At 40.1% G+C, this 12,188-nt stretch overlaps 1 protein-coding gene across 1 annotated transcript in view; it reads left to right on the top strand.

The window, feature by feature from the left end:
• The window catches only part of MYPN (myopalladin), a 109,541-nt gene that overhangs the window by 49,837 nt on the left and 47,516 nt on the right, over nt 1-12,188 (top strand). Inside the window, exons 4-6 of the mRNA XM_069071497.1 lie at nt 307-358; nt 4,779-4,893; nt 5,784-5,855. Coding sequence (XP_068927598.1) covers nt 307-358; nt 4,779-4,893; nt 5,784-5,855 — 239 coding nt within the window. The remainder of the gene's footprint in view (nt 1-306; nt 359-4,778; nt 4,894-5,783; nt 5,856-12,188) is intronic.

The raw sequence follows: 12,188 nt of genomic DNA, 5'->3' as shown, positions 1-12,188 counted from the left end.
CTGAACACAAAGCCAGCTTTCTCTATACTGCCTCTTGTTTAAAAAATACAGGTCTTGGGGGGCTACATGGCCCAGTGTATAGAGAGAACACTGGCCCTGGAGTCAGGAAGACCTGAGTTCAAATTCGGGCTCAGATACTTAACACTTACTAGCTGTGTGACCTTGGGGAGTCACTTGACTCCAATTGCCCCGCCTTCCCCCCATCAAAAAGCAAAGAAAAAAAAAAGAAATACAAGTCTTAAATTACTTGTAAGCCAATTTAAGAAATTAGGATAAAGTCTCATGTTTCCCTTCACTCTTTCCCAGGTGCTTCATCATCTGATTCTGACGGGGAGGTTAGTAAGGAAGATATGAATCGGTAAGGCTAATTAAATTGGTTTTTTAAACTTTTCATTTTGTTGACTATAAGATTGTTTCTCAGTTTTCATGTAGTCTTTTGAAAAGCTATGAATAGGTTCATTCTTAGGTGTTGGTTTTTTTTACTTCAAGTAGAATTTAAAATCTGTGATTTTGGGGAAAAGAGACTAATGCAGGTTCATAGCTGTGTGGTCTCAAAGGAAAGGGTTGGGCTATTTTAGGTGAACAAACAGCTGTGTTTTCTTTTCCTTTGGCTTAGTTATCAGACTAGTATCAATAACTCCTCTATAAGACAAATAGCAATATAAATACAAAACATACAAGGGGGAACAAATGATCTTTGTACTGCAACTGCTTGATATTTTCTGATTAAACAATAGGAACAGCAAGAATTACTCTAAATCATCAAGAAAATCTGGAATTATGGTTATGTGATCTTAGGCAAGACACTGAATTCCTCTTGGCTTTGGTTTCCTCATCTGAAAAAAATGAGGAGGTTAATAAAGAAGATCCCTAAGGTCACTTCCAGCTTGGAAATCTATAAGGCAAACTTATATTTGGTACAGTGTTGTTTATTCGGCTGCCACCGACGATTAAGCTGAATTGTATTGTAATGTAATGCTGATAGAGCAGATGATCTTGGACACAGCCTCGTTTTCTCTTCTATGAAATACAAATATTTTTTTACCTCCTTAAAGTGCTAGGGTTCAATAAGATAAGTTCTGAAACCACAGATACAACAAGGCTTTATTAAATACCACTGTGTGCTGAGCATGATACTAATTCCTAGGGGAGATAAAACATACCTGCCTACCCTCAAGGATCCTATAGTCTAGTACTGCTCAAGAGAAAATGTTCAAGAACTAAGATAAATTATAACATTAATTCAAGAGCTAGCCATTATTATCATCAAAAACCTGAATCTGAGATTTCATTATCGTAGGGAACTGAAGGTATGGAACTCTCTCTACCAATCCACATTTGTAGCTATTCTGCAATATAAAGTCTTAGAAAGTTTCCTGGGTTAACAAAACAAGGTTAAATGAGTTTCCCAAGATCTCAGGAGCCAGGTGCTCCTGAATCCAAAACTGGTACCCTATCTGTGCTGCCCATTACAACATTCTCTTAAAGTGCCAGGCAAAGTATTCAACTATGATTTTGCTTTTGGTTCCTCCAAGTTTTTATCTATTATCCATTCACTATGTGATTTACATTCATTTGAAGCAATGTGGTCTGGGACATGACCTAAGAACACTGGGCTAAGAGTCAAATGCCCTGAGTTTTTAGACTGACTTCATTATTAATTACATTATTAACTACTAACACTACTAGCCAGCAGTATGATTTTGGGAAAGAAAGTTAGCTTATCTAAACTTCCATCTTCTAATCTACAAAATAGAACTCTGCCTATCTCATAGGAACCGAAACACTTTTATACTAAAAAGCAATGCACTAAGCAATACTAAGGCTTTATTCTAAGTTTTGCACTGAGTCACCTCAATAGAAGTCTTGCTCTGATGCCTCACTGGGACATAAGCTCCCAAAGTTTATGCCAGTGGAGTACAAATTCTGAAAGTTTATGCCAAGAAGAACATGGCTCTATTGGTGTATGTGGGTGTGTAGATTCTTTTAAAAAAATTATGTAACAAAACAAACATTATAGTTTCTCATACAGTTCTTCCTTTTTCTTCTTTGTGTGTTGACAAATTTGTTTATGGTTAAGTTCATACGCACACAAAAAAAGAAAAATTTAAAGAAAAGATTCCACCCAAACCAGATTTCTGAAATAATCTTAGCAACAGACTGAAGACAAGCCTAGCTTAATGTGGAGAGGCTCACCATTAAGTGATGAATTGTTTGTCAGTGGCAACCTGAGAACAAAAGGAAAATACAAAACGGTGTCCTCAGTGTGATGCAGGCTGCTTTTGCAATAATCACGGTAGAGTGGTAAAAGAGGGGGTTTTCATTTTTCAGTCATGTCTGACTTTTTGTGACCCCATTTGGGGTTTTCTTGACAAAGATACTGGAGTAGTTTGCTCTTTCCTTCTCCAGCTCATTTTACATATGAGGAAACTGAGGCAAACAGGGTAAAGTGACTTGACCAGGGTCACATAGCTGGTAAGTATCTGAAACCATACTTGAACTCAGTTCTATCTGACTGCAGCCTGGCACTCTATCCATTTCGCCACCTAGTGCCCCAAAAGAGGGGGTAGAAGATTCTAAAACCGAACCAAACCATATTAATCTGTTTGTGCCATAAATATGCAATCCTAGTCCAACAACCAATGAGTTGATCTGTTACTGGAGAAACTGAACCAACTGCAGTATAGTGGACAAAAAGCTGGCTGTGATACCAGGAAGACTGAGGTGCAAAGCCTGCCTCTGACACATAACTGGCCATGGGACCCTCAGCAAAGCACTGAGCTCCTCAGTGCTCTAAGTAACTGATTCTCTAAGTCATCAAGAAGGCATTAGCCTGCAATGACCTAAGGAGTTTTCCATAGCAATGAAACCATAGGTCCCATCACTATGCTAACTACAAGTGAAACTAGAAATCATAAGAAAGATGACCCAAAGTTTCTTCTCATAGAAACAAGTAATTTCCAGTTTACTTTATTGTGGACCTAGAAAATATAATTATAATTCACCTTGAGTTGCTCATGACTAGCTAAATGTCACCAAAAAATAAAGTTACCTGTATCTCACTGGGCAGGAAATGACTGGTTAACTACATGGAAGTCATTTCCAAACCAGTTGTCTGTATATTGTTAAACCATTGATTGGTTACAGTAAAAGCCAAAATCAAAAACAAATTAAAAGAAGAGAAGAATGTGGTGTATGCAGCTACTACAGATTCAACCTGCTGTAGTCTATCTATAAGTACAGAAAAAGAGAGACACATATAAAGAAAAAGACTGATTCTGAACTGCCATTCCCAACAGATGTCTACCCAGCACAAAGCAATGGCTACAACAAGGAGGTCAAAAGAGCCAGCAAATTCTCGATCCTCTTGACTAGCAGAGAGCTATAATGACCTGGGGCAATGCTGGCTTAGGTTATAAACTCCTTTTTAAAATCTTACAGAGTTAAATTCAATTCAGCAAAGATGAGTTAAGCTCTTACCATGTGTCAGGTACAATACTTGGTGCTGGAGATACAAAGCTAAAAAGTAAACAGTCCCTGCCTGCAAGAAACTTACATTCTGCTGGTGAGATATGCAAGGAATCAAACATCTATACAAATAAATATAACGAAAATTGAGACTAAGACTGTACTAATAGCTGGGGAGATCAGGAAAGGCTTCAAGGAGGAGGAGGTACCTGAGCTGAGCCTTGAAGGAAGCTAGGGATTCTAATATTCAGAGGTAAGGAAAAAGTGTACTCCAGGCGTAGGAGATAGCTCATGTAAAGGGACAGAGGTAAAAGACAGAAGATTGAGTCTAAGGAACGGCTGATGATCCAGTTTGACAAGAATATGGAGTACTGCAAAGGGATTGATGTAAAATGAGGCTGGAAAGGAAGACTGGAGCCAGTTTCTAGAGGGCCTTAAATACCAAGTTGAAGAGTTTGTATTTTAGCCTGTGGGCAGGAGAGAACCGCTGACGGGTTTTGGTAAAGGGAGTGGCATAGTTTCAGTGTCTTGGTGCCTTCAGATTACTTTAACAATTCTGCGGAAAGTGGATGGGTAAGGGGAGCTCCTGGAAGCAGAGTTACCAATTAGGGCATCATTGCAATGATCCAGAAAAGAGGTGATAAAGGTCTGCAGTAGGGTTATAACTGTGTTCATGGAAAAGAAAGGGACAGGTGCAAGAGAGAAAGAATGAAACTTGGCAACTGAATGGATGGGGGTGCACTGGGGGGAGAGGAGAGAGACGGGAGCATGGAAGAGAGAAGAAACTGAGATCTGAAGTGACTGAAGGGTGGTAGTGACCTTGACAGAAATCAGGAAGGTAGAGGGAAGAAAGCTCATGAGGCAGGCTTATATAGGTCTTCTTAAAAAATTCAACCCCAGAGGTAAACGTTGTTCAAGGATCCTTTGTTTAACAGGCATAAATAAGTCTACTTGCCCGAGGTGTTTGCCACTTTCCTAGAGGATGTGATGAAGAGGGATTGTTGATCAATGCCAAGGTGCTCTAGATGTTCTAGTGTGCAAGTGACATCCAGCTGAAGTCCTCTGGGGCCTCCTCAGGGAGACCCGGGACTCTCTGTAGCCCTCTGCTGCCGCCCTGGAGGAATATCATCCTGCTCCTTTGTAAATAAATGCGAATAAAAAGTACTTAGAATTTTAACACTTCAAAAAATTATTTTGTTGTGTTCAGATGTAACCTGTTGTGACATCCTTGAAAGAATCTTTGCACGAATGTATCTTCATTGAGTAATGGGCAAATATGTTAAGACTATACTGTTTTCAATATTTCACAGGGTCCAGAAGTCAAATGAGGTATCCTCACCTCCTACTAACTCTGCAGTCACCCCACATGAAGGAGCAGAAGCGCAGCCTGGTGTGGTCAGGCCTCATGTATCTGCCATTCAGCAGGTTTGCAAATCCAGGCAGAACTAGTGAATGACCCATTCCCAATACTTTGTTGTCTCACACTCCAGTTGTACATATACAATGTCACACTGGGCTTGGGGTAGGCATCACCCCATGAGACTTGATTTTCCATATCCTGGAGCCTAAAATGGTTCTCCTGTCTAAGACAGCATAGCTGTGGTGGTAGTCATCACAGAATGCCAATTACTTCTGGCAGGTCCTGGTTCTGCTAGTGTTATTACATTTTTTTTTTTATAAAGCAATCGGGGTTAAGTAACTTGCTCAAGGTTACACAGCCAGTTATTTCTGGGTGTGGTGCTGAGTATCTGAGCCCAGATTTGATCCCCAGGTCATCCCGACACTGGAGCTGGTGCTCTTACTCGCTGAGCCACCTGGCCACCCCTGTTATTACATTTTCTTCTGTTGATGCTTATTTCTATTCATTATTAGTCCTAAGGGATGAAATTTTTTCTAGTTCATTAGAATACTTCTGTAGCAAATAGATAACAATAATTAAATAATTTATATCAAATTAACAAGATTTATTAATGGATATTAAATTAACAAAATATGAGAAATTTCTCACCAAATTTATAAAAAATTAAGATGGTTCTTCACTTGGTCAATTAAAAACCTGTGGTTTTTCATCCATTAATACTCAGTTTACCATCTTTTAATAATTGTGCAGCTTTCTGGAAAGAAAAGGATTGACTTTCAGTCCAAACTATTTGGACTTAAAACTGGCTACACAGTTTTAGGGTCACCCCATACATTCCTCTTGGGAAGAACAGTTCTCTGCATTAAGTGGTTTAGAGGCTGGATCTGTCTGGAGGGACTGCATTATCTCAGTGGCTGTGCTATTTGTCACTGTTCCTTTTTCTTTTCATTTTCAGTGTCAGAGCCCCACAAACTATTTACAAGGACTGGATGGAAAACCTATAATAGCAGCTCCTGTGTTCACAAAGGTAATTGAAAGTTAATCTCCCTCTGTCATGACTTTAAAGAAACCACAATAACTTTACCAACTCAAAAAGTAAAAGTTGTTGGGGGTTTTAAATGTTACCTCAGAATATGAATTCACCAGGAAAAACTTCTGGTTGTAGTAATGGTTACAATCCCAGCTTTCTAATAGTGGCTTCCATGTCAGCAAGCAAGTCCTTGCACACTTACGATATTCTTTTTGGTCTTAAATTGTTCCCAGGAGTTTCTAACGCACCTTTATTGGCAGTTTAGATACCTGCTGAGAGCAGGTACCTTTGGATCTTATTAGTCTGCTCTAATCTGTATTTTGGTTTTCACCCTTAGTGTTTCTACAGTTTAAAGTTGGTAGTTGGATCCCAAGGTCATGCCTAGAAAGGCACAAGTAAAAGCCAAACTACCTTCTTCTCTCTGTAGCTGAGCTGAGCTTGGCAAGGCTCGTCATCACCAGGCCATCTACCTGAGGCTTTTTCTGCCACTGCAGCTCATCAGGCCACCTCATTAGGGCATAATGAGGAAAGCACAGGGTTTAAAGTCAAGAGACCTGAGTTTGAATTCTGCCTCAGAAACTTACTAGCTGTGAGGCCAGAGGCAAGTCACCTAACTTGCCAGGTTCTTCACCTGTAAACTGTGAATCCTAATTCTTGCCCGGGATTGTGAGAAAATCACCACAAACTGAAAGCTGTGCAAAAATGGACCATCATCACCATCGCTGTCATTGTCATCACCATCTACAGTCTGGGCAGGTAGTGATCTGGGTCAGTGGAAGATACACCTGTAACCGGTGAAATTCACACAGCAATATTTGGGCTAGCTCCCAAGGAGAGAGCTAGCTTTGATCCCTTGTCTTCTAGCAACTTGCTTTCGGATTCCAGGGATCAAGGCCCTGTATACAGGCTTCCCTTTTTAGGTGATTTTCCTCCAGGAAAAATACCAAGCAAGGCCTTTCAGAACTCTGATTTTCAAAGTAGCTCTCAGCAGAGCCAAACTGCGGACTCTTCCCCATCTCCAAAAATGGAGCACACACTGTACGTGCACAGGGTGCTAGTAAGCCCTGGCCCCACGCCCTGGGACTCAGCGGCAGCAGCACTTGTGTCAGTCTGGTCAGGGAGGGCATTGCTGAGGTCAGTCACAGCCAGTGTCATTAGTCACACATTTCCCTGAGTCAGTCACTGATGATGGCGCTCATGTGTCTATGAGCTAGGGGAACTTTCATTTAGGCTATTCCTGTTCTGTTTCCTCACCTTCGGGCCCCAACCTAACATCTCTCCCTCACTGTCTGTCCAGTTCTAGGGTCTTTTTCACTGATACCAAAAAAATCAGCATTTGTATTTGTATAGCATGTCTGTTTTTAAGCACCATATCATTTATCTTTCTTTGGGGTTAAAGGGTATTCATATTATCATCATTTTAGAATTAGGGGAAATGAAGGTACACAGGGAGATAATGAGTTACCTTTTAAAGCTCCCCAACAAATGGGTGGTTAAGTTTGTGACTTACTTCATCTTAACTCAGGCCTGGACCAATAGGAATCATCTTTTACAAGACTTTATATGTGACTTGAGATAGGGATAGTCCTCAGTAATAAAGTATTTTCCTCCAAGTCCAAACGTACAGTATGAAGTATTTTTGTAGGGGAAAAAAGCCACTTGGTGAGTGTGAGAGGCTGCTGCCCCTCCCCCTCCCATGCCCACACCAGCTGCTGCTCTGATGCCTGCTCCAAGGCTTCAGAAGCCCTGCCTCCAGCAGTTTCAGCAGTAATTTGAAGAGGGCAGAACAGGTGGGGGGAGGGAGAGGTAGAGGAGCAGATCTGTTATATAACAGCACAGACAAGAAACCCCAAAACAATGGTGCTAGGGGGCTGAACCAGAGTTCTAACGACCACATGGACAAACTCAGGCCACTCTTTCTTCCAGATTATTTTCTAACCCAATATATGCACCAATCTGTGGTAGAATCAGAGCTAGCGGATCCCTAGCTTTGTGTAGTTATGCCTCCTGCCTTCCTTGCAAGGATGTCACAAATAGGACAGAGGCACTGACAAAAATGTTTTAAGTTGTACAGAAGAAGGCCTGTAGCTGAACCCCGAACATCAGTAGAGCAGGAAAAGGCACAGGCTTTGCCCTTTCTACCCTTTCCCTTCTTCATCCTCTTCCCCTACCCCATTTCATGGAGGAGAAAACTGAAACTCAGAGAAATTACATGAAGAGGCAGCGAAATTCTATAAAGAGCTCAGTAAGACCCTCCAAATTAAATCAGCACGTTTGAATAATCAATGATTTCAGTGCAAAGATGGAAATGGGGGTGGGGAAGAAGAAAATGAAACCTGATAGGAAATATGGTCCAGGAATGAAGTGGTATGTTACACTGAAGGGAACACTGTTTATGAAACCAGAGCGCCCAGATTCAGATCCTGACACTGCCACTTACTACTTGGGTGACCTTTGGCAAATCTCTTAATTTCTTCATCTGTAAAATGAAGGAGTTGTATTAGATAATAGCAAGGTCCTTTTCCCTTCTAAATTGGTGATCCTTTGATCTCAAGAAACAAAACAAGGCAAAGAAGCCCACTGACTATATGTCAAATATATTTTTCCTCATGAAGAAGCCTGTGAAGTTATTATTATTATATTATTATTATTATATTAGACATGATAAGCAAAAGAACATTGCAGAAAATGAAGTTGGCTATATCAACCCAATTTCCAAGTAAATTTAACTATTAAAATCACTTGTCCCCAGGAGATCAAAATTTTAGGAATTACCTTAAGCTAAGAAACATGATCATCTTGCCAAAAAAAAAGAGACATGGCAGCCAAGAACAGTCTTAATCAGGAATGTAAACTCATTTGTAAAATTCTGAGAAGTATGATGGAAAAGTATGAGCAAGGTAAGCTCATAAGAGAGCAAAAAATAGAAGTAAAAACAGGGCTTGAGAAAAATTTGGTAAAAGACCCAAATTATGCCAATTATGCCATATTATCACAAGAGCATATAAGGATAAAACTACAATGAGAACAATTAAAAACTGGAAAAGATCTGTCAAAATTATTTAAACCAATGATTCCCCCCATCAGTAATTGCAACACTACCACCTTTGGACTCTAACATCATGGTCCCTGATGTACTTCATGAGAAAGTAGAACTTTTATGCATGAAAAGAAACAAAGTTGGAGAGAAAACTGAAATAGCTTGAGTACCCCAGAGGAGAGGGTCTGGGTTGTGGGGTTTAAATTTCAAGGACATTGATTGATTTGGGGGATATCTAAAAAAAGGTATGATCTGACAAAATACTTGAGTATGACTTCTTTCCTATCTCTATGTAATTTTCATGACAATAATCTACATATATGTCAAAAGCTTATTTGATGTAGGAGACAATTTCACAATTGATACTCTACATCAGACCACATATTTACCACCATATGGCTGCCTCAAAGGTGCAGAGAATACATAATCCCACCATCATTGACTATTAAAAAATGCTTTTGATTAAGTAGAGTAAAATTCTGCCTTCAACAAGATGCCTCCTTTGGCAGTGTAGTACAATGAATAGAGTTCTGGCAAATCTTGGTTCTACTGCTTATCTACCTAGGTGACCCTGTTCAAGTCACATCACCACTCTGGGCCTCAGTTTCCTCATCTGTAAAAAGAAAGGGTTGGGCTAGATTGCCTCTAAGTCCCTTCTGGCTCTAAATTTATCATCTTAGAATATGTTAAAATCATGCAAGATTTCTCCAAAGTTACAACAGCAAAGATTATTTTCTCTTATGACCCTTTAAAGCACATAACAGGGAAAGCTATGCTTACTCCAGGGGTTTGCCATTGTCTTTGAGGCCAGTTAGCAGAGTCCAAATGGAAGAGAAATTCCCTAAAGAAGATGAGTTCCTCCAGATACTCTTGATTACAGGGGACCTTGTGCAGGTAACATCAATCCCCAGAATGCTGAAAAATCTGCTAAATACAATACATAATCACCCCCAAAAGGTTCATCTGTCTTTTCCCACAGAAAATAAACAAAGAAACAAAACCAGTGGATGAAGAATGTCTATTATTAAGAGGCATAATTGAATAGATGGCCCAAATAGCTGGTTCCAGAGTGCAGATATCTTGTATATACACTGTACAGGGGCAGTGAACTGGGCACAGAACTGAACTCACTAGCTCCAGGGGTTCAGTTATCATCTCTGTGCACTCGCCCCACTCTCTCTGCAATTCGAGTCCCATGTGACCAAGTGCTTCCTATGCGCAGCTATACATTGGAGACAGCTACATGGCACAGTGGATAGAGTACTGGGCTTGGAGTCGGGAAGACCTGAGTTCAAGTCCAGCCTCAGACACTTATTTTCCATCACATAACCTCTATCTGCCTCAGTTTCCTTATCTGTAAAACTAGAATAATGATAGCACCTACCTTGTAAATCTTAAAGTGCTTTATAAATGCTAGCTATACATCTCTACCTGGAGGCCTCATCACACCCTCAAACTCATCATGCCCCAAATGGAATTCATTATCTCTATGCACTCCCAAAAGCTCCTCTATCTCTAAACTTGTGTATTTTTTGAGGGTACCATCATTCCAGAAACCCAGGTTTATAATTTCAGAATCATCCTCAACTCTTTTCTCTTCATCCTCCATATCTAATCAGTTGCCAAATCTTTTCTCTTTTTGACCTCCAGTACATCTTTTGCCTCTACCATCATCTTTCTACTCACATAACCATTAATGGGGTCCAGGCCCTTATCAACTTTTACCTGAATTATTGCAATCATCCTCTTACCTATCTCCTTGCTTCCAGTCATTTCCCTTTCTAATCCCCCCTCCACAGAGCTGACAGAAAAGAAACCTTCCTAGAGAGCTGATCTGGCTGAGTCTCTCCCTGGCTCAAGAATCTTCAGTGTGTTACTTTGGAAGTGATGATGAGCTATTAACTCATCAATTTGGCATTTAAAGCCCTCCCTCCAGAGCCTAGATCCAGCCCACTTTTCTACATGTATTCACATGACTCTCCTTCACAGTGCCATGTTCCACTTAATCTGTTCTGCTCTCACTGAAACTCAGCACCCCATCCTTTGCCTCTGAACTTTGGTTTACTCTCTGCTCTCCTTTGTCTCTAGTACCTTCACTTCACAGGGTCCCTTCCCTGTCACATAGTTGGCCTGCTCTCTTCCTCCTCAAATTCTCTTCCCTTTATCTGATTACCTGTTTTATCTCCTCAGTAATCAACTCTTTGACATCAGAGATTTTGAACAGGGGCTTAACAAATGCTTATGGAACAGAAAAGAAGGGGATTGAATTAGGGTTTGATGACATTTGGGAAAATCTTCAATACTTTTAATGACAACAGATTTCTTCCTGAATCAAAGACCAATTTAAAAAAACCCCAGCAACAACCAATGCTGTGGTGATATGCTATGGCTCTGGAAATGTCCCAGTCTCCAAAGAATTGGGGGTACAGATCACCTGAAGGGCAATAAAGAGACAAATAGTGGGAAGGAAGGGGCTGTACATACTGCTGTAGAAGAACTGTGCAGAGTTCATGACCGAGTGAGAAAGAAAGCATCCCAGGAGGTAAAATAAAGAATTCTGATTATATTAAATAGTACTTATGCAAACAATCCAATGCAATCAAAAATTATAAGAAAAGCAAGAAACTGGAAAAAATGTTTACATCAAGATTCTCTGACAAAGCCACATTTCTCAAATATGTAGAGAACTAAGCCAAATTTATGAAAATAATAGCTATTCTCCAACTGAAATGATCAAAGGATATCAAAAGGCAGTTTTCAGGAGAAGAAATCAAAGCTGTCAATAGTTGTTGAAAAAATACACTAAATCACTAATAATTAGGAAAATGCAAATTAAAACAACTCTGAGGTATCACCTATCAGATTGGCTAACATAATGGAAAAGGAAAATGACAAATGGTGGAGGGGAAGTGGGAAAATAGGGACACTAAAGTACTGTTGTTGGAGTTGTGAACTGGTCCAACCATTCTGGAGAACAATTTGGAACTACAGTATGCCCAAAGGGCTATAAAACTGTGCATACCCTTTCACCCCACAATACTACTACTAGGTCTATACCCAAAAGAGATCAAAGAAAAAGGAAAAGCACCCATATATACAATAATACTTGTAGAAGCTTTTTGTGGTGGCAAAGAATTGGTAACAGAAGGAATGCCCATCAATTGAGGAATAGTTGAACAAGTTGTGGTATATGATTGTGATGGAATATTATTGTGCTATAAGAAATAATGAAGGGAGTGGTTTCAGAAAAACCTGGGAAGATGTGTATGAACTAATTCAAAGTGAAGTGA

This window comes from Petaurus breviceps, unplaced genomic scaffold (genome assembly GCF_028583685.1).
Source record: "Petaurus breviceps papuanus isolate PSGF00001 unplaced genomic scaffold, PetGlider_PUasm1.0 90825, whole genome shotgun sequence".
Lineage (NCBI taxonomy): Eukaryota > Metazoa > Chordata > Mammalia > Diprotodontia > Petauridae > Petaurus > Petaurus breviceps.
The sequence above is the reverse complement of the archived record's forward strand: the minus strand, read 5'-3'. Positions and strand labels throughout refer to the sequence as shown.